Source organism: Muscardinus avellanarius (assembly GCF_963383645.1).
Source record: "Muscardinus avellanarius genome assembly, chromosome: 10".
NCBI classification, from domain to species: Eukaryota; Metazoa; Chordata; class Mammalia; order Rodentia; family Gliridae; genus Muscardinus; species Muscardinus avellanarius.
Window position 1 is genome coordinate 187834 of NC_137796.1, and position 22305 is coordinate 210138.

The following is a 22305-nucleotide window of genomic DNA, read 5'->3' on the forward strand; positions in this document are numbered from 1 at the left end:
GTTTCCGGCTCCTTTTTGGGAAGCGGCGCTAAAGTGAAGCTTGGCAGCAGGTGTAGAGTGCTGTTGCCTTGTACCTCCCGAAGGAAGGAACTGTTTCGTTATTCCCCTGCCGCATTGTCCCCCTTTATGGATTTTTTGTTTGGTTGGCAGGTTAGTCTTGTTCACTGAAGCTGCAGAATCACAGTCCACTTTTTTTTTTTTCCCGAGTCTGGGTATGAAACCCAGGGGCATTTGACCTCCGACCTACACCCCCTGCCCTATTTTTTATTCTTTATTTTGAAACCGGGTCTCACTGAGTTGCAGAGGGCCTAAGTAGCTGAGGCTGTCCGTGGTCTCAGCCTCCAGAATGCTGGGATTACAAGCATGCGCCACCACGCCCGGCTCCACTTTTTTATATGCTTACATCTGTACTGACCAGGAATTTGGCCCGTGCAGCCACCGAAGAGTGGAGAATAAACCAGCCTGTTTCTAGGCAGTGGGGCCAGGCAGGCCTGTGGTTCCCTCTCTGTGTCTCCAGAATGTCTGCCTGCACCTCCTCACCCCCTCGTTTTATCTTCTCCAAGTTCTGCAAAGGAGTGTAGGGAGCCACAACCTTTTTAAAACACCTGAGACTGCTATGGCTTTATTTTATTTCGGAAGGCAAAAATGCCTGGAAAAGCCGGGCGTGGTGGCGCATGCTTGTAATCCTATTTGGGAGGCTGAGACAGGAGGATCGCGGTTCACAGACAACCTCCGCTACTCAGTGAGACCCTGTTTCAAAATAAAGAATAAAAAAAATAGGGCTGGGATGTAGCTTGGAGGTAAAATGCCCCTGGGTTCCATCCCCAGTACCGAAAAAAAAAAAAAAAAAACTTGACAGGACATAAATTTCCCTGGAAGATAAATCAGATCCTGAGTTTAAGTCACTTGATGCCGCTTCTTGGTGGAAGTGCAGCTGGAGACTTTAAGCTGAAGCCCTTACCTGTGTGACACTCAGAAAATCCTAAGGTTATGAAAGGGTATTTGAAACCCAGTTTGCCTGCAGTCAAGTGCCCCAATACAAAGGCTCGGGCCACCAGTAGCATCTTTCATGAATGGTCCACACACTTTTTTTGCCCTGCTGTTGAAAAATACTGTGCCACAAAGCATTGCTCATCCTACATATTGCACCATGCCAGCCAGTGAATTTGAGTTATCTTTCTGGTAATATAAGAGTAAAATACCTTCATGACAGTACAGCTAATTCAATCCAGCTCATGGTTTAGTGTAGCCTCAACCTTCAAAGCTCATGATCTGAGAAGGACTTTTGAGCACATCCTGAAAGCAACAAATGATGAAAATACAGCTGTAGTCAGAGTTTTGGAGAAACTACAATATCATGCATGCTGCAGACAACATTGCAGTAGCTTGGGAGCTCAAACCAGCAATAACTATGTGGAAGAAGTATTGGCCAGAGTGTTCAATTCCAAAGTTTCTTCCAAACAGATAAAATTGTACAGCTTAAACAAAATGCTGTGACACTTGCCAAGAATGTGACCTTGGGAGAGGCTGTAGAGGCTGATATGGACCAGTTGCTGAGGTCCCATGAAGATTTCTCAAATTAGAAACTGATGCAGCTGGAACAGGAGCAGGCAGCAGGAGAGGAAGGGAGACTCCACCTTCCCTACATCACTTGACCACAAAAAGAATTGTTGGCAGGCTTTTCACATTTTGAGGCCACTGTTCTTACCAGCAGCAGCTGTAATGCTGAGTGGAAACTGGAGTGTCAAGAACAATGATGCAGCAAATTGCTGTGGGGAATTGTATGACAAGAAGCAGTGCACAGCCGGGCGCGGTGGCGCACACTTGTGATCCCAGCACTCGGGAGGCTGAGACAGGAGGACCACAGGTTCACGTCCAGGCTCAGCTACTTAGTGAGGCCCTCTGCAACTTAGTGAGACCCTGTTTCAAAATAAAGAATAAAAAATAGGGCCGGGGGTGGGCAGTTCAGAGGTAGAATACTCCCAGGTTCCATCCCTAATACTACAAAAAAAAAAAAAAAAACGTCAGGCGCAGTGGTGCAGGCCTATAATCCCAGTGCTTAGGAGACTGAGCCAAGAGGGTAGCAAATTACAGGTCAGCCTCAGCAATTTAGCAAGACCCTCTTTCAAAATTTAAAAAACAACCAGATGTGGCACACACCTGGAATCCCAGTACTTGGGAGACTGAGAAGGATTGCAGGTTCGAGGACAACCTCAGCAAGTAGTGAGACTCATCAACCTAGCAAGCCAGGCATGGTGGTGCATGCTTGTAATCCCAATATTTGAGAGAGGCTGAAGCAGGAGGGTTGCAGTTTGCAGACAGCCTCAGCTACATAGTGAGGCCCTCTGCAAGTCAGTGAGACCCTGTTTCAAAATAAAAGAATAAAATTAGGGCTAGGGGTGTAGCTTGGAGATAGAATACTGCTGTGTTCCATCCCTAGTACTGCAAAAAGAAAAATAAAAAAATATGCCAGGCGTGGTGGTGCAAGCTTGTAATCCCCACGCTTGGGAGGCGGAGACAGGAGGATGGCGCTGGTTCAAAGCCAGCCTTGCTGGCTTAAGAGACCCTGTTTTCCAAATAAAAAATATAAAAATTGGTCTGGGAGTGGAACCTGAAGGTAGAAGTGTTTACAGGAATCCCAGTACCACCAAAAAAATTTTTTTTAATTTAAAAAATTAAAAAATTAAAAAAATTTACAAATATAAAATAAGGCTGTGGGTATGGCTCAGAGCTAGACTGCCCCTGGGTTCAATCCCCAATACAACACACACACACACACACACAAAAACTTCCATAGGAAAGAAAACAAACAAATAAGGTCAAAGGCAATGAGAAACTAAAAGTATAATATATCTCACAGAGAGTGGGCTAATATCCCTTATATGCAGAGATTAAGCTTACAGAATGAGGAGGGAGCCAGGTGTGGTGGCGCACACTTGTGAGCCCAGGACTTGGGAGGATTGCAGGTCTGAGACCATCCTTAGTGATATAATGAGACCTAGTTCCCAAATTAAAAAAATAAAATCAGGCTGGGGGTGTAGCTCAGATGTAGAATATCCCTGAGTTCAATCTCCAGTACCACACACACAAAACAGAGTGGGCCTGGTGTGGTGGCGCACACTTGTGATCCCAGCACGTGGGAGGCAGAGACAAGAGGGTCTCAGGTTTGTGGCCAGCCTTAGCTACTTGGGCTCTTTGCAGTACCTTCGTGACCCTGTTTTGCAATTAGGAATAAAGCCGGGTGTGGTGGCACATGCTTATAATCCCTGCACTTGGGAGACAGAAGGATCACGCTGGTTTAAAGCCAGCCGCACTGGCTTAAGAGAACCTGCTTCCAAATAAAAAATATATATAATAGGTCTGGGAGTGTAGCCCGGAGGTAGAAGGGCTTCCAGGAACCCCAGTACCACCAAAATAATAATAATAAGGAATTAAAAATAGGGTTGGGCATGTAGCTCAGAGGTTGAATGCTACCGCATTCGATCCTTACTGCCACAACACAAAAATAAATAAAGTATGACAGGTTGGTATCAGGAATGCAAAATGGATTTGACTCGCAATCCCATTTCAGGATTGTAGCCTGAAGATGCATCTCCCACAAAAGGAAATATATGTAGAGGCTATTCATTGCAGCCTTCCTTGTACCTGCAAACCTAGGAAACAGCCAGAGTATTTATACTTAGAATAATGGTCAAATAAGAAATGGAGCCAGGCATGGCGGCACACATTTGTAACCCCACTAAATTGTAATTTAGTGAGGCCCTCTGCAATTTAGTGGGACCTTGTTTCAAAATAAAAAAAAAAAAAAAAAAAAAAAAAAAGGCGTGGTGGCGCACGCTTGTAATCCCTGCACTTGGGAGGCTGAGGCAGGAGGATCACACGGGTTCGAAGCCAGCCTCAGTTACTTAGTGAGGCTTTCAGCAACTTAGTGATACCCTGTTTCCAAATAAAATATAAAAGAGGTCTGGGAGTATAGCCCAGAGGTAGAAAGCCTCTGGGTTCCACCCCCAGTACCACCAAAAAAAAAAAAAAAAAAATAGGGCTGAGAGTGTAGCTCAGAGGTAGAAAAACCCTGGGTTTGATCTCCAGTACCATGCACACACACACAAAGAGCACCTAGTGGTTCGTTTTTGTGTGTGTAATGTAGGCGTTAGAACCCAGAGGTATTCTAGCTCTGAGCTACATCCCCAGCCCAATTTTTTGTTTTTTTTTAAACAGGGTCTTACTAAGTTGCAGAGGGCCTCACAAGGTTGCTGAGGCTGGCTGTGAACCCGAAATCCTCCTGTCTCTTCTCCCAGGTACTGGGATTACAGGTGTGGGGCCCCATGCCCGTCTTTTTTTTTTTTTTTTTTTAAACAGTCTCACTAAGTTACTGACTCCCTCACTAAATTGCTGAGGCTGACTTCAAACCTGCAATCCTCCCATCTCAGCCTCCCTAGTACTAGGTTTACAGGTGTCCGCCACCATGCCTGGCTTGTGTGTGTGTGTGTGGTGATGGTGGTAGTGGTTGAACCCTCCAGGGGCATTATGCCTTCAAGCTATATCCCAGCCCTCTTTATTTTTTATTTTGAATTAGGGTCTTGATAGGTTGATGAGAATCTCACTGTTTCCTAAGGTTGTCCTTGAACCGGCAGTCCTCCTGTCTTAGCCTCCCAAGTACTAGGGTTACAGGCAGGCACCACCAAACCCACCTGTACTTAGTTTTTATTTTTAGTACTGGAGATTGAACCCAAAGGCATTCTATCTCCAAGCTACATCCCCAGCCCTATTTTATTTTTGCATTACTGGGGATAGAACCCAGGAGCATTCTATTTCTGAACTACACCCCCAGTCCTATTTTTTATTCTTTATTTCAAAACAGGGTCTCATTGAGTTGCAAAGGGCCTCACTAAGTAGCTGAGGCTGCCATTTTATTTTTTATTTGGAAACAGTCTTGCTAAATTGCTAAGGCTGGCCTCAAACCTGTAATCCTTCTGTCTTAGCCTCCCAAGTACTGGGATTATAGGCATGTGCCACCACGCCTGGCTGCACCTAGAGTTTTGAATCTAATTTGGGAGATGAGTTTATGGATCCCATGAAGTCTATCCATTAATAAACCCTATTCAAGGGCAAGGGAGATGGCCTTGAGTTACAGTGAAGGCCCTGTTAGTGGGTCTGATTTCTGACAATGGTCATTCATCTTGGGAGCTAGAATGGCCTCTGCTGAACCTGCTGTCATCACATGACTGGGCAACCTTGCAACCCTCAAGTTCATGAGACTCATTCCAACATGACTACAGAAGTCAGGTGCCATGGTGCACTCCTAAAATCCTGGTACTTGAGAAGCTGAGGCAAGAGGATCCAGGTTCAAGACCAGCCTCAGCAACTTAGTGAGACCCTAGTTCAAAACGAAAAATAAAATGTCTGGAAGTATAGTTCAGAAGTAGAGTGCCCCTGGTTAAAAAAAATATAAAACAGCAATAGAAGTGCTTTCCCAGTTGACTGATGTGTTACTTAACCAAACCACATCATGCTGACGCCCACTGGCTGGGGAAAGTCGCAAGGTCTTTTTGAGCCTGCCATTTACTTTTCTGCCAATTCTGCTTTGTCCCACTCACCACACACACCAGTCTTGAGAACACATGTTTAATGAGATGGAGATAGTGATGTTGCTGTGACTGGCTCTTGCAGGCCAGTTTGCCCCATGCCGGCAGGTACATCTGGCATGCTCTTCCATAAGGTGCCGGCCATGCAGATCAGCTCCTGCTGGGTTCTCCCTGCCATGCTGTGGACGCTCAGAACGACCTGTATGTGATTGTTTAAGACGCACCCAGAAGAGGCAGGTAGAAAAGAGGTACTGGAGCCGGGCGTGGTGGCGCACGCTTGTAATCCCCGCACTTGGGAGGCTGAGACAGGAGGATCGCACAGGTTCGAAGCCAGCCTCAGCTACTCAATGAGGCTTCCAGCAATTTAGTGAGACCCTGTTTCCAAATAAAATATAAAAAAGGTCTGGGAGTATAGCCCAGAGGTAGAAAGCCTCTGGGTTCCAAAAGAGGTACTGGAGAACATATTGGGGTGGGTTAAAAGGACCCTAGTGGCAGGAGGGGTGGGAACATCGGGTGTGGGGGGGATACTGGAGATAGTACCCAGGAGCCTTCTACCTCCAGGCTATATCCTCAGCCCTATTTTTTTTTTTTTTTTACTCTTTTTTTTTGTGTGTGTGGTAGTGGGGGGTGGAACCCAGGGGCATTGTACCTCTGAACTATACCCCCAGCCCTATTTTTTAGTCTTCTTCTTTTTTTTTTTTTTTTTTTTTTTTTTTTTTTTTTTTTGCGGGTCTGGGGATGGAACCCAGGGGCATTTGACCTCGGAGCTACACCTCCTGCCCTACTTTTTTCTTTATTTTGAAACCAGGTCTCACTGAGTTGCAGAAGGCCTCATTAAGTAGCTGAGGCTGTCTGCGAACCGCGATCCTCCAGGTCTCAGCCTCCCAAATGCTGGGATTACAAGCGTGCGCCACCACGCCCGGCCTAGTCTTTATTTATTTATTTATTTATTTATTTATTTATTTATTTATTTATTTATTTATTTTTGTGTGTGTGGTACTCAGGATAGAACCCAAGGGCATTCTACATCTGAGCTACACCCACAGTCCTATTTTTTATTCTTTTTTTGATACCGGAGGTGGAACCCAGAGGCTTTCTACCTCCAGGCTATACTCCCAGACCCATTTTATATTTTATTTGGAAACAGGGTCCTACTAAGTTGCCGAGAGCCTCACTAAGTAGCTGAGGCTGGCTTCGAACCTGTGCGATCCTCCTGTCTCAGCCTCCCAAGCGCGGGGATTGCAAGCATGTGCCACCACGCCCGGCTCTATCTATCTATCTATTTATTTATTTATTTATTTATTTTTGTGGGTCTGGGGATGGAACCCAGGGGCATTAGGCCTCCAAGCTACACCCCCTGCCCTATTTTTTATTCTTTATTTTGAAACCGGGTCTCACGGAGTTGCAAAGGACCTCACTAAGTAGCTGAGGTGAACCACGATCCTCTGGTCTCCACCTCCCAAATGCTGGGATTACAAGCATGCACCACCACGCCGGGCTTATTTTTTATTTGAAAACAGGATCTCACTAAGTTCCTAAGAGCCTCACTAAGTTGCTGAGGCTGACTTCAAACCTGCAATCCTCCTGTCTCAGCCTCCAAAGTATGTGCCACCACACCCAGCTGGGGTGGGAATATCTTTAAAGAAAGATCCAACCCTTTGTCCAACAAAGGCCAGCCTGCTAACGTTTTCTGTGAACAGTGATTTGTAACTGGGATAACGTGTGGATTACACAGGACAATCAGGAAGAGCCAGTCAGGATCGGATGACAGAAAGCAAGCTGACAGTGGTGAGAAGGGTGCAGACTTAGGACTGTCGGGAAAGGACATGGCCTATAGCCCTTCTTCAACCCAGAGAGAAAGGGAAGCTGGGCAGGGGCCGCCTATTTGCTCGGCCTCCAGGCACACTCCCTTAAGGACTGCAGTGGTGTTCCCGTCTCATTGTTCCACCAGAGGTAGGTCAGTACCACTCTCCCCATTTCCCAGTTGGGGAAACTGAGACAGAAAAGACAGCGAGAGCCTTGCCTAAAACCACCTGGTGGTAAGGAGGCATGAGGAAGGGATCATGCTGCATTCTTCTGCCCCTTGAATGGGCCAGCAAGCTACGCGTTTTCTTCTGGCTGAGGTGTCTCTTTGGGGCTTGGTCAAAGATACGGGACATCCAAACGTGTGACAGCGAAGCAAGAGCGGGGTGGAGAGGAAAGGGGCAGATGGACGACACGGGGACCACGGCCCGAGACATCCCCGCCCACGAGCCCCTCCACCACAGGAGCTGTAGAGTACAAACGCCCAGCCAAGAGCTGTAGGCCTTGTTGGCCCCCCAGGGTGGATGCTCCTGCCCAAGACTACCTCCAACAAATACTCCCAGCTCTTGACCTCATGCCTCCAAACCAAAAGCTGCTGACGGTTTCCTCTGAGCTATCTGGAGCCCTCCACAGGCACTACTACAGCAGAACTCTAGGAGCAAAAGTGTTCCCAAGAAATGCCACCCAGGCCTACCATAACCAACCTTGTGCCCAACCAGGGACCCTTCCCAGAGACACAGCTGCTGCCATGCACTTGGAGGCCAGGACACCCTCCTTGGGCTGCCCTCTCCCCTCCCCCAAGCACACACAGCCAGCTCAGAGCACCAGATGAGGTGAGATGGGCAGAACAGGAGCAGCAAGAGGGACATCCAGCAGGGGAAAGCTCCATAGCCCTTCCCAACCTGTTGCACAAAAACAGCAGGGAACCCCACTAGACTGACTGTGTAAGAAGCACTCAGCCTCAGGAGGCCAGGGCAGGTCCATGGACACAATTATGAATAGCCCAGCTAGGGAGCCCCCAAAGATACCCAGCTGGGAGGGGTGGGATCTCCTGGGTAAGACCTACACCATCTACCACAGCAGATGAAACTGAGACCTAAGTTTGGGTATATGCAGCCATATTCCCACTGGCCAGGCCTCACTGGCCGCTCCTATGAAGCTCTCTCAGCCTGACCAGTTATGATGGTTACTTGCTTGTACAGGAGTAGGACATCTCCAAGGCCCAGAAGCCTTGCCCCTGGGGAGAGGTGGGAAGCCCTCCCCTCTCCCCTGGCGCTTCACACCCAGGCTCCTCTGTCCAAGGAGTCTTGTAGTTGGGAGAGGAGCAGAAGCTACATCGCAGCCCCTCATAGCAGCACACCATGTAATGGCCAGGTGCAGCAGTCCCAAGTCCCAGCAAGCACTGTGGGAAGATGTTCCTGGTGGGCACTGCTCACCCTCTTCTGGCCCGGTAGAGGTGAAGACATCTGGGGGATGCACCCCAGAGGTCTTCAGAGCAGAGTGAACACCCTGACTTTGTCAGTGCCAGTGGGGTAGGTGTCAGGTGGGCAGGAAGGGTGCCCAGCTTTCTTCCCCCAACACTCTAGGCATCCACATCTGGACCAGACTCCTGGAAGAGCGACTGCTTCCTCAAGCTGAGCCGGGCACACTTGGGGCATGTGGTTGAGTTGTCGTAGTAGCAGTCCCTGTGGGCAGAAAGACAGCTGGGGCTCGTGTGTCAGACCCTACCACTGACCCTTACAAGCTTCTTGGGGTTCGCTCCTATTACTCTCTGCAAACAGGGAAGTGGGCTCAGAGACTTTAAGTACCAGGGGGCAGATACCATTGTGACTGCATCCAGATGTGACTGGCTCTGAGGCCTCTCTGGTGAACACTTGCCCAGGATGCCACTGGGCTTCTGTGAAGGGGTCCCCATGTTATCCATTATCCCAACACTGCAGGTTCCCAGGTCCTGCAGGTGTAGGGGCAGAGCCAGGCAGTCACACCAGGCTCCACGCTCAGTTATGCAATTATCACTACCTGTCCTTTTTTTCTTTTTCTCCCTGAGCTATACCACTCAGCCCTTTTTATGTTTTTTTTCTTCCCTAGGACTGGGGATGGAACCCAGAGGCATTCACTTCTGAGCTCCATCCCCAGCCCAATTTGTGTGTGTGTGTGTGTGTGTGTGTGTGTGTGTGTGTGTTTTATTGGGTGTGGAACCCAGAGGCTTTCTACCTCCGGGCTATACTCCAAGGCCTATTTTATATTTTATTTGGAAACAGGGTCTCACTGAGTTGCAGAGGGCCTCAGTAAGTAGGTGAGGCTGGCCACAAACCTGAGATTCTCCTGTCTCAGTACTGGTATTACAAACATGCACCACCATGTGTGGCTAGAACTTTGTTGTTGCGGTACTGGGAATGGAACGTAGGGGCATTCTACCTCTAAGCTACACCCTCAGCTCAATTTTTTATTCTTTATTTGGAAACAGGGTCTCACTAAATTGCAGAGGGCCTCACTTAAGTAGCTGAGGCTGCCCCTGAACTGGCAATCTTCCTGTCTCAGCCTCCAAAGTAGTGGGATTACAAGCGTACACCACACCTGGCATGGCTGGAACTTCTAACTTAGTCATGGTCTAACTGCATATGTTGGAATCAGCAAAGGGCTGTGAAACCCAGGCAAAAAAGGCCCAACACCCATCTCTCTCCTCTCTCAGAGGCAGCAGCGCAGCTCCCACAAGACCAAAGCTGGGTATAAGGAAGCACCCACTTGAGGTCAGGGTGAAGCCCACCATCCAGGCTGAGGGCAGGACCCAGGCCACACCCACCTGTGGAAGACGGCTGAGCAGTCGGCGCACACAGACGTGTGGCTGTCAAATGGAAACAGCACATCACCCTCTCTGCAGAGCTCACACACAAAGCCCTTGGCCTGGCACCGCTGGAAGGGAGGGGAAAACAGTGTGGGTGAGGTGGGCAGGTGAGTACCCGGTTATGTCAGACACACCAGACCACGCTGACTATCCTGCCAACCCCAGCCCTTGGGGCCAGGGGCTGGAGAGCGGCCCATGATGCCTCTGGAACAGACCCTGGGCATGGAGGGCTGGGGAAGCCCACCTCACAGTCCAGCTTGATGTGCTTGGCGAAGAGCGTGTGTATCTCAGTGAGCGAGCAGCCGAGGCGGCCCATGTGCACGTCCAGTAGGTCCTGAATGGAGTACATCTCGTCGTTCTCCACAAAGTGCTGCCGGTCCTGGAGCTGCCAAGTCCCCACCACTGTGACCCCAAGCACGGCCAAGGGCCTCTCCTGCTACCCCCATGCCCACTCCTGAGCCGGGGCCAGTGCCCTGGAGGGCAAGGCATCGGGGTTGGGGGCCACGAACAGAACCTCGGGGCCCAGGAAGCCGAAGGGGCAGGGTGGGCCGGGCCTCGTCCCTGCTCTTCTCACGTCCTCCATCCACAGGGATGCCAGGCCACCCCACTCCCCAGGCGTTTCCCCTGTTGGCCACACCTGGTCCTGTCCGACACCAGCCCTCCTCACACCCCCTGCTTTCTCTAGTCCACAGTGCTCACTACCCTACATACTACTTGTTTTTCTTGCACTCCCAACCCGATGGGTAGTCTCCAAGGACAATGATTCCTGCCTGTTTTGTTCAGTTTCTCAGTCTAGAACAGTGTGTTTACTGAACAAATAAATAGATGAGCCTTATCCAGGCATGGTGGCACACACTTGTAACCCCAGCATTTGGGAGGCTGAGACAAGAAGATAGTGGCTTGAGGACAGCCTCAGCTACTTAGGCCCTTTGCAACTCGTGAGACCCTATTTCAAAATAAAGGGTAAAAACTAGGAATGGAGCCGGGCATAATGGCGCACGCTTGTAATCCCAGCATTCAGGAGGCTGAGACTGGAGGATGGCAGTTCGTGGACAGCCTCAGCTACTTAGGCCCTCTGCAACTCAGTGAGACCCTGTTTCAAAATAAAGAATAAAAAATAGGGCAGGGGATGTAGCTCGGAGGGCAAATGCCCCTTGGTTCCATACCCAGACCCACAAAAACAAAACACAAAACAAAAAAAACCTAGGAATGGGGGTGTAGCTCGGAGGTAGAATGCCCCTGCGTTCCATTCCCATTACCGCAAAAACAAAAACAAACAAACAAACAAGCAAAAAAATAGATGAGCCTTTAAAAGTGTATTTTGTTCATCCTACCCAAGGAGTTTGGGCCAGGTCCACCTCCATGGAGACTTGCATCAAGGCTGAGGGCAATACTTGCTCATCTTGGAATTTCCCAAACTGAGGTAACTGAAGAACACGTTTGTGGATAAATGCCCAATGCCTTATATAGACCTCGTGTTCCTGAGATTTGGGGAGACCCTCTGCTAAAAACACAATACAGCTACCACAACTACACTGAGAAGTTCTGAGCATGAGCCGCCCCCCCACCCCCGGGCTTTAAGGCCAGTCCCTCTGGCAGTCTGACCTGCAGTAGCAGACGTGCCTCCATGGCTTCCTTGCAGGTGATGAAATACGGTTTCATGAGCAGGATATCCTGGCGCAGCTTCTGTGGATAAGGCAGCAGGTGGGCTCCCCAGCCAGAACCCAGGCTGGCACCACAGTAGGTCTGTGAGCCCAGGCTGGCCCTGTGCTGGCTCTGTGGGGTAGGGCTCACAGAGTGGCCTTGCCTACACTCTGGGGGACAGCAAGGTCAGCAGGGGATGGCGAAGGCACCCTACGGTCCCCAGGATGGTCGCAGAGCTGAATATGCCACCAAAGTCAAGTTGGAGTCACAGCTGGGCTGCACAGGATGCTGAGGTCCATTCACCACTGCTCACAGCATCTCCATTCACTCTGCCCAGCCCAGCCCACAGGCACGGGCCCTCAGGGCAGCACTGGGCCACACCCCATACTGACCCAAGTTCCCAGCCAGATCCCAGTCTTGGCAACTCAGCCTGCTCTCCCTTGGTCCACTCTGCCACAACCTGGAAGCTAGCGCTTCTCTACCTTGCTAGAGGCACCCGGATGATGGCACCGCCTGCCCTCAGCCCCCGCTGTCCCTGCTGGCTAAAAGGGGCCACCAGCACGCAAAACTGCTGAGCGCTGGAAGCTGCTGGTCTGAACTGAGATTGTTGTGAATACACGAAGATTCTAAGAGATGGCACAAAAGATAGAATGCAAAATATCTCAGTAATTTTAGCCAGGCGAGGTGGTACACGCTTGTAATCTGCTTGGGAGGCGGAGACAGGAGGATCACGCTAGTTCGGAGCCGGCCTTGCTGGCTTAAGAGACCCTGCTTCCAAATAAAAAAAATATATAAAATAGGTCTGGGAGGGAGTGTAGCCCAGAGGTAGAAGGGCTTCCAGGAACCCCAGTACCACAAAAAAAAAAAAAAAAATATATATATATATATGTATATATATATATAATTTTGTATTGGTCTTTTTATTTTAGGTATTGAAATCAGGGATGCTCTTGCACTGATTTGTTCACAGCTCTTTATGCCCAGGCTGGCCTTAGACTAGTAACCCTCCTGCTTCAGCCCCTTGACTACTGGGACTTCAGGCTTGCACCACTGCAGCAGAACATTCACTGCAGTAGAACATTTCAAACTACCTCCATGTCTGCTATCAGATTGCTACGGGATACAATTCTAGCACCTTTCATGCAAATGGTCAAGGACCCTGCTGACTGTAAGCAGTGGACATCCCTCCCACCACCCTGGTCCCAGCCTCACCCGGATCTCCACCAGCTCCTCCACGTAGTTGAACAGCAGGGGGTTGATCTCCCTGAGCCGGAGCACCGGCCGAGACACCATCAGTGCCAGGTAGCGCATGCTGCAGCGAGACACCTGTGGGGTGGCTGAGTGACCTGGAGGGCAGAGCCATGCTCGGCCCTCGGGCCTGGGCATGCCCACCTTCACCTGCTCTTGGTTTGCGGCCCCAGCGCCACGCCTACCCTCCAACCCTACCTTGCGTGGCTCGAAGTCCCAGTTGTGCACCACGCGTGCAGGGATGACAGCCAGGTCATTCCAGTGGCAGTGGCTGCAGTAGTACTGGCCAGTGTAGTCGCACTGCCGGGCTTCATTAGGCACGCCCCCTGCAGGGCAAGGGAATGGAGGGGTCAGGGTGACCACCAGGCCCAGCTTGCCTGCCCACATCCTCCCTCCTCCAAGGAGCTGGGGTGCAGGCTGGGCCAGGGTTCCGCCAAAGCCTGATTGCCCTCGTCTCAGCCAGGGGTTGGGCAGCAGGAGTCCCAGTGGCCATGCCATAAACTTGCTGTCATTAAACAGGACAGAAGGACCCTGCCATCAGTCCTAGCCCACACTTGTGTGGGCTTCCTGTGACAACCAGCTACACACAGGGGCTCAGGTCCCAGCCCTGTGCAAATCATGAAACAGCTGGAGCCTCCGCCTGTGTCAGTCCAAACTAAAACACTGCCCCCTGTCACTTCCCAGAGACAAGGAGTTACCCAGCCTCCTTTCATTTTGTTTTGAACAGCTTGCTAGGTTGCAGCCTAAGTTGTTGAGGCTGGTCTCAAACCTTGACACTCTGCCTCGGCCTCCCAAGTACTGTCCTTACAGGTGTGCACCACCATGCTCAGCTGTCCCAGGTCCTGTCTCAGCTCTCTGATTTAATGCACCTCTGTCCTTCACCCTTCCTGGATTCCTTGCACCACTCACGCAACGAGATGGGCACCCGGCACTCCGCACAGCGGTAATCCTGGCTGTCCAGCCCCGCCTCAGGGCAGATGTTCAGCTCGTACTCGGCCTGGTGGCTTACTTTGGAGCTCACGCAGGGCTTGGAGATGAGGTTCAGGCACTTGCTGTGGCAGCGGTAATAACACCCTGGGGTGGGGAACAACCAGGACTCTTAGAAATGGGGGCTGGCAGCCTGGCGTGGTGGCGCACGCTTGTAATCTCAGCATTCAGGAGGCTGAGACTGGAGGATTGCGGTTCGCGGACAGCCTCAGCTACTTAGGCCCTCTGCAACTCAGTGAGACCTGGTTTCAAAATAAAGAATAAAAATAGGGCAGGGTGTGTATCTTGGAGGTCAAATGCCTCTGGGTTCTATCCCCAAACCCGCAAAAAAAAAAAAAAAAAAAAAAAAAAAGAAATGGGGGCTGACTCCAGCAGCCCAGGCTGACCTTTTTTTTTTTTTTTTTTTTTTTTTTTTTTTTTGCGGTACTGGGGATGGAACCCAGGGGTATTCTACCTCTGAGATACCCCCCCCAGCCCTATTTTTTTGTCTTTTTATTGTTTGAAATGGTCTCACCGAGTTGTGAAGGGCCCCGCTAAGTAGCTGAGGCTGTCCACGAGATCCTCTGGTTTCCACCTCCCAAGTGCTGGGATTACAAGCATGCGCCACCATGCCAGGCTTATTTTTTATTTGAAACAGGGTCTCACTAAGTCATGGAGGGCCTGACTAAGTTGTTGAGGCTGTCTGCGAACCATGGTCTTCCAGTCTCCACCTCCCGAATGCTGGGGTTACAAGCGTGTACCACCACGCCCGGCCAGGCTGACCTTTAGCTGCCCACCCTCTAGGGCTCCATGCCAATGTGCAGACCAACCCTCGCACTGCCAGGTCTCAGCACCTCAACGATCCTCGTGTCTCCACTTGGGGCCAGCCTAGCATTCCTGCCCATCAAACCCACACTGTCAGCCGGGCATGGTGGCGCACACTTGTAATCCCTGTGCTTGGGAGGCTGAGACAGGAGGATCACACAGGTTCAAAGCCAGCTTCAGCTAATTAGTGAGGCTCTCAGCAACCTGGTGAGACCCTGTTTCCAAATAAAATATAAAAAATAGGTCTGGAAGTATAGCCAGTAGGTAGAAAGCCTCTGGGTTCCACCCCCAGTACCACCAAAAACAAACAAAATAAAGAATAAAAAATAGGGCAGGGAGTGTAGCTCAGAGGTCGAACGCCCCTGGGTTTCATCCCCAGACCCGCAAAAAAAAAAAAAAACACACTGTCCAAATGGAACTGTCACTCTTGCGTCTCAACCCCTTCCCAGATTTTAGCCACTCCGTCCTTCTGTGGACGGCTCACCTAGACTCTCTGACCTCGAGCATTTCCAAATCTTCAGCTAGCACTGAGCTCAGCCACTTCTCACCCCAGCAGCCACCTGACAGGTTGCCGCCACCGTCCCTCCTGCTCTTCTCCCCTCCCGGCTTTGCCTTCTTCAGCCCATGCTCAACTCAGCAGCCAGGGGCTAAGTATGTCCAGCACCCACCCAGTCCCACTGGCCCATTTTTTTTTGCAGAAAAGCCCTCGACCACCTCGGAGCCCATGTCTACCATCCCTCACCTCAGACATGGTGCTCCAGACACATGCTCTATGTGGCTCCTTGAAGATGCTGGATACACATCAACCACAGGGCCTTTGCACACATGGCTCCCCCACAGGAACATTTCTCCCTAGATATACCCCTGGCTTGCTCCTTTACTTCCAAGCTTTTGCTGAAACGTCACATGAGGACTTTCCATACTCTCAAATGCTATTCCCTATTCCCTTTTCCTTTTTTTCTGTACTACAGCTATCTGACATATCACATCACTTACTAGCCTGATTTCTCATCCAGAACAGCACCATCCAGAGGATTTTCTGCAGTGACAAATATGTTCTTTCTAAACCATGCAGGTGTGGCTACTGAACATGTGCAGTTTATACAGTACAGCTGAGGAACTACAGGTTTGACTAATTTGGACTTACATTTGATACCCATATATGGCTAGTGGCCACCATACTAGACTGTGCATCTGGGCAATGTGTGTATGTGCATGTGTGCGCGGGTGCACGCATGAACACACATGGTAATAGGGATTGAACCCAGGGACACTCTACCTCTGAGCTACACCCTCAGCCCTATTTCTTTTCTTAGTTTGAAACAGGGTCTCACTAAGTTGCTGAGACTGGGCTTGAACCTGTGATCCTCCTGTCTCAGCCTCACAAGTACTGGGATTATAGGCCTGTGCTACCACGCCTGGCCATTCCTTGTGTCTTCAGCACATGCAGACTCAGCCAACTGTGTACACGGTTTGGAATTTCCCTGACCTGACCCACACCTGGGAGAGCTTTGGGCTTCTGCACCCTGGCCTGGGGACTGAGGTTGCTTGTCCAGCAGGACGGGGTCACAGTCTCGGCCCACCTGTGCAGGTGTACCAGGTCTGAATGAGGCCCCAGATGATGGTGTTGCACTTGTCGCAGGTTTGCTTGACGCTCTTGCTCTTCTCCTTGTAGAAGCGGTGTTCAAGGAGGACCCGGATGTTGGGCTCATCCTCACTGGGGTCCTGTGGATGAAGGGCCACAGGTGAGTTCCTGCAGCTCCCCTCCCTGCACTCAAGCCCCTCAGCTTATTTCTTCCCAGGCACCACTTGTGGCAGAGATTGTGAGGTTCATTCCTATTTCCTTTTAACAAGAGAATGATGGCCAGCCAGGTGTGGACTACCACAATCACACGCTGGCTCTCCCAGCATCCTCTGTAGCCAAGGGCTACCTGGGACTACACTGGGCCCAAGGACCTGCGGGCAGGAAGGACGTGGCCTCGGTCCTTCCCTCATGATTGTTGGAGGCAGACCAAGAAAATGTGGTGTGGAGCCATGTTAGACTCCCCAGGAACTGACAGAGCAACAAAGAAGGGTGACTCAAGGTGTCTAGTACACCAGCTGTCACACAGGTCATGGCCCAGCTACGGATTTTGTTTGTTTTGTTTTTGTGGTACTGGGGATTAAACCCAGAAGCATTCTACATCTGGGCTACAATACCAGCCCTATTTTATTTTTTGGTGCTAAATGGGCCAGTCACTGTGATTATTTCAGAGGTAGGCACATGGCCCGGAGCTGGCCAATCAGTCACCATGAGTGGTTTGGGTGGGCCCAGAACAAACTCTTGCCTTGACCAAGGAAAGAAAGGGATGCTGAGTTGGGCATGGCACTGCTCACCTATAATCCTAGTACTTGGGAGGCTGAGACAGGAGGATCACAGGTTTAAGGCCAGCATATGAGACCTACTTTCAAAACAAAATAAAGCTGGGCATTGTGGCTCATGCCTATGACCCCAGTACTTGGGAGGCAGAGACAGGAGGACTACAGATTCAAGGTCAGCCTCACCAATTTAGTGAGACCCTCAGCATCTTAGTAAGGCCCCGTTTCAAAATAGAAAATAAAAGCTGGGCGTGGTGGCGCATGCTTGTAATCCTAGCATTCGGGAGGCTGAGCCTGGAGGATCACGGTCTGAGGACAGCCTCAGCTACTTAGTGAGACCCTGTCTCAAAATAAAGAATAAAAAATAGGGCAGGGAGTGTAGCTTGGAGGTTGAATGCCCCTGGGTTCCATCCCCAGACACACAAAATAAATAAATAAATAAATAAATAAATAAATAAATAAATAAATAAAATACAATGGAACTGGGCATGAAGAAGGAGGAGGAGGAGGAGGAGGAAGAGGAGGAGGAGGAGGAGACTGGGCTTGGTGGTACACGCTTGTAATCCCAGCATTTGGGAGACTGAGACAGGAGGATTGCGGTTTGTGGCCAGCCTCAGCTACTTAGTGAGGCCCTCTGCAACTCAGTGAGACCCTGTTTCAGAATAAATAATTAAAAAAAATAGGTCCAGGGATGTAGCTCAGAGGTAGAATGCCCCTGGGTTCTGTTCCCAGACAAGAAGAGGAAGGAGAAAGAAAAGGAGAAGGAGAAGAAGAAATCATCATCATCATAGTCATCAGAGCTGGGCATGATGGCACACGCCTGTAATTCTAGTACTTGGGAATCTGAGACAGGAGGATCACAGGGTTTGAGGACAGCCTCAGCAAACAGTAAGACTCTCATCAACCTAGCATGACCCTATTTCAAAATAAAAACAAAACTGACCTGGGATGTAGCTCAGAGGTAGAATGCCCCTGGGTTCAATCCCCAGTACCAAAATAATCATAATCATAATCATAGGACTGGAGGTATAGCTCAGATTTAGAATGCTACTGGAATCAGTTCCCAGTACCACCAAAAAAAAAAAAAGGGGGGGAGGGGCTTCTATCCACATAGGATTGCTGAGCTGGTAGAAGTGGGCTACAGTTGCTGGGTCATCTCTGCTACCACAGGAAGAGACTGCCTGAGGAGGGACTGAACAAGAAAAGCAGAGTAAGAGGACAGGATTCCTGACATTGTCGGAAGGCCCTTGAGTTAACAAGCAAATACTTCTTTTTGTCTAAGCTACTTAGAGTCAGGTTTCTGTCCCTATAATCAAGAGGGTCCAGGCTAACAGAGACGCAGCCTGTCCACGGACCAGGCCCATCTTCACCTGCCTTTCTGCATGTCTTTCCACCTGAGCCTCTCAGAGCTCAGAGACCCAGGACCCAGGAGAGGCTGGAGGCTGCCCTGCAGTGCTGCTTCCACCATTTCGGCGCATCTCTGGGCTCCCTCCATGCCGGGGTCGGCCAGCACCCACCTTCAGCTCCTGGAGCTTCAGCCGGAGGTGAATGAGCCTCACCACGGCATCCTTCTGCTTCTCCGACTGCTCGGGCAGCTCCAGAATCACCTGCTTGCACTCCTCAATCGCCTGCCGCAGCTGCTGGACATCAGAAGCCAGGAACAGACCCTGCCCAGGTTGGGAGCAGTCAGACGGCCACCCTGCAGGCTCTGCCTCTCGAGGCTAGGCATGTCTTCATGGACAGTTAGCGTAGAGCAGATTCAAACCCCTCACCCAAAAGAGGACTTGCTCAAGGCCCAGGAGTTAGCAGCATGGTCAGGGTCCACCCCACAATGCCTGCCTCGAGCAGGACCAGTCTACCAACAGGCCTCTGAAGACCTAATTCAAGGTACTTTTCAAGAGTCAATTTTTAAGAGCTGGGAGAATAGTGCAGCGGTACAGTGCCTAACATGCTAGAAAACTTGGGCTTAATGCCCATCAAAAGCACAGACAATAGACTGGGCATGGTGATACACACTTCTAATCCCAGCATTTGGAAGGCTGAGACAGGAGGATCACAGTTCGCAGACAGCCTCATCTGCGATTCAGTGAGACCCTGTCTCAAAATAAAGAATACAAAATAGGGCTGGGAGCATAGTTCAGAGATAGAATGCCCCTGGGTTCCATCCCCAGTACCGCAAAAAAAGAAAAAAAGGAAAATCCACAGACAATAACTTCCTGTCAAGGTAGTAGTGCAGAACTATAATCCCAGGTACTCAGAAGGCTAAGGCAAAAGACTTACAAGTTCAGGACCAGGTTGGGCAGTGTAGTGAAATCCTATCTCCAAAGTAAATTATACATACATACATATATATATATATATATAAATTTTTTTTTTTTGGCAGAACTGGGGATGGAACCCAGGGGCATTCTACCTTTGAGCTACACCCGCAGCCCTATTTTTTTATTTTTTATTTTTATACGGTCTCACTAAGTTGCAGTGTTTCACTTAGTAGCTGAAGCTGGCTATGAACCTGTGATCCTCCTGTCTCAGCCTCCCAAGTACTGGGATTTCAAGCATGCACCACCACATCTGGCTCCTATTTTTTATGCTTTATTTTGAAACAGGTCTTACTAAGTTGCAGAGGGCCTCATAAGTCTCTGAGGCTGGCCATGAACCTGCAATCCTCCTGTCTCAGCTTCCCAAGTACTGGCATTACAAGAGTGCGCCATTACATCCAGCTTCAAATTTTTTTTAATCATCCAGCTCCCTACCACCACTACACATACACACATTTTTTTTTCTCTTTCAAAACCTTCTGTGAGCCAGAATAGTGGTACATGCTTATAATCCCAGTATTTGGAAGGCTGAGACAGGAGGATCGCAAGTTCAAGGACAGTTCCAGCAAGTAGAAAAACTCTGCACAATGTGGCAAGATCCTGTTTCAAAAATAAAAAAATAGCCGGGCGTGGTGGTGCACGCTTGTAATGCCAGTACTTGGGAGGCTGAGACAGGAGGATCGCAGGTTTGTAGCCAGCCTCAGCAACTTGAGACTGTGTCTCAAAATTAATAATAAAATAGGTCTGGAGGTGTAGCTTAGAGATAGACTGCCCAGGAGTTCAATCCCCTGTCCCACAAAAATAAATAAATAAATAAGGCTGGGCTATAACTCAAAGGTAAAATGCCTCTGGGTTTAATCCCCAGTTCCATACAAATAAGTAAATAAATAAACAAACAAACCTTCTGTGGAACAGAATGCAAAGTAAGCAGGAGAAGCACCATGGTGCTGACTGGCTGGTAGGGCACAGGCAGAGACTGCCCTCTTGCCCTCAACTGCCCTCAACCGGAACCACATCTGCAGGGCCCAAGGACCCCAGGGGGCATCAGTTCTCACATTCCTTCACTTGAATCTGGAGGTTCAGGCAGAGAAGTCCGTTTCCCAAACCCCAAGCCCAGGGCATGTCCTCCCGCCTTCAAACAGGCTGAGTGTGGGGCTGCCCTCAGAGCTGTGCAGATCTCAGATTCAAGGCCCAGGAGACTGGCTGAGGTGGGGGCAGCTGGCCTGGAGATGGAGGTTAACCAGAGAGAAGGCTGCACTCCAGCTCACCTGGAAGTGGAGGCCAAGGAAACCACTGGCCCTGATCCCCTAGGGCCCAGCCCCTTCCCCTCCCAGACCCAAACCTCACCACAGGGCGGGAGAAGTGGTCCTCAGACAGGCCAAGATCCATCACGCGCTCCGAGCAGTGAAACTCAGGCTCCCCGGGGGGCAGCTCGGGCAGAGTCTCTGCAGGAAGGGACAGGTGTGATAGAAAGGTCAGTCTGCTCTCTCCTGCGCTCTTTCCTGGGAGGCAGCGAGGGGAATTCCAAGGAGGCACTGGGTAAGCGGGGCACTGCTCACTTTTGTGATCTGATTGGCATTTGCAAAGGAACCTTGTGCAGACGGCAAGAGCCACTCAGAGGATGAGGTGGAATGACACTTGGTGGTGCTGGGAAATGCCCAGTTTCTAAGGCAGATGCCTCATGTATAAACATGTGGATTGAAGGTCACTGGAGAGCTGCACAAACAATCCTGAGCCCTGTGTGGACTCCAGGCCGTCACTGCCACTCCCCCGGCCCCAAGCACTCCCTGCCAGACTCTGCAGCTCCCGGGTTCACATCCTCATGACCTCAGAGGAGCAGCTTTCTCCAGGACACGCCACCTGCTAGCCCCCCATGAGATCGTGCTCTGGGTTTGCTCTGCAAGGGTTCCCTGAGCATCCACTGGGTTCTGGGCCCTGGGATTCAGCGGTGGCATGCCAGGCATAGATCCCTGTCTTTGAGAGCATTTACTCTGGTGGAGGAGACAGAAGTGAACCACAGGGCAGGTGGGAAGTGGTCGTGCTCGCAGGAAAGACGGCCGCAGGAGGCAGGGCACTCAACAGGAAGCTGGCCTGCTCCAGAGAGGGGCGGGAGGAGGGCGGAAGCTGGTGCGAGGGCAGAGGGCCGCACCCTTCCTGCCCCGGCAGCACCTACCTTCAGAAGCAATGTCCGGGGCCTCCACACTGGGTCCCTGTGCATGCTGCCCCGGCTGTTTGTTGAAGGGGTTGAGGTGGGCCTGCCGGAACCGGGCCAGCTTCTCATCATGTTCCATAGCATCTCACCTGCAGTGGCCAGGCATGGCTGGGGTGAGCCCAGGTCCTGGGCTCACAGGGACTGGCCCTTCCCCACCCCCAGCCTGCCTCTTCACTTCCCCAAAAATGAAAGGGGACCCACAAGACAGCCTTCACCCAGCCCACTGGTAGCATCTCCTCAGGAAACGCCGGCAGTGATGAGGTCTGCCGCTCAACCACCATGTGGGTACAGGGCCTAAGGTGCCCAGCTAGGAGGTCTGGACCCCAAGGTCCTGACACCCGGCGCGGGGAGGCCCCAGACTCCATAGGGCTCTAGCACTCGGGCCACCCAGGCCTCACTCCCCCAGGCCAGCAATGCCCTTGCTGTCAGCCTGCTTCCAGAGACACACCTAGAACTGGGCTCCTCCTTCCCACCCCAAGGTGCTCCTTCTTTACCCAGCAC

General features: G+C 50.7%; 1 protein-coding gene across 3 annotated transcripts; it reads right to left on the reverse strand.

The window, feature by feature from the left end:
• Nucleotides 1-8970: 8970 nt before the first annotated feature.
• DEF8 (differentially expressed in FDCP 8 homolog) lies at nucleotides 8971-21883 on the reverse strand (the record flags this gene model as incomplete). Of its 3 annotated transcripts, none has more annotated exons than XM_080704359.1 (11): nucleotides 8971-9073; nucleotides 10192-10301; nucleotides 10478-10618; nucleotides 11839-11919; nucleotides 13090-13203; nucleotides 13324-13451; nucleotides 14035-14199; nucleotides 16500-16641; nucleotides 18792-18911; nucleotides 20940-21037; nucleotides 21766-21883. In XM_080704359.1, 11 exons carry the CDS (start codon nucleotides 21881-21883, stop codon nucleotides 8971-8973), a joined length of 1320 nt encoding a protein of 439 aa, XP_080560485.1. The 3 variants fall into 3 exon arrangements, with proteins under 3 accessions (XP_080560485.1, XP_080560486.1, XP_080560484.1); XM_080704360.1 differs by having other exon boundaries at nucleotides 10478-10567; nucleotides 18792-18941; XM_080704358.1 differs by having other exon boundaries at nucleotides 18792-18941.
• Nucleotides 21884-22305: the final 422 nt, after the last annotated feature.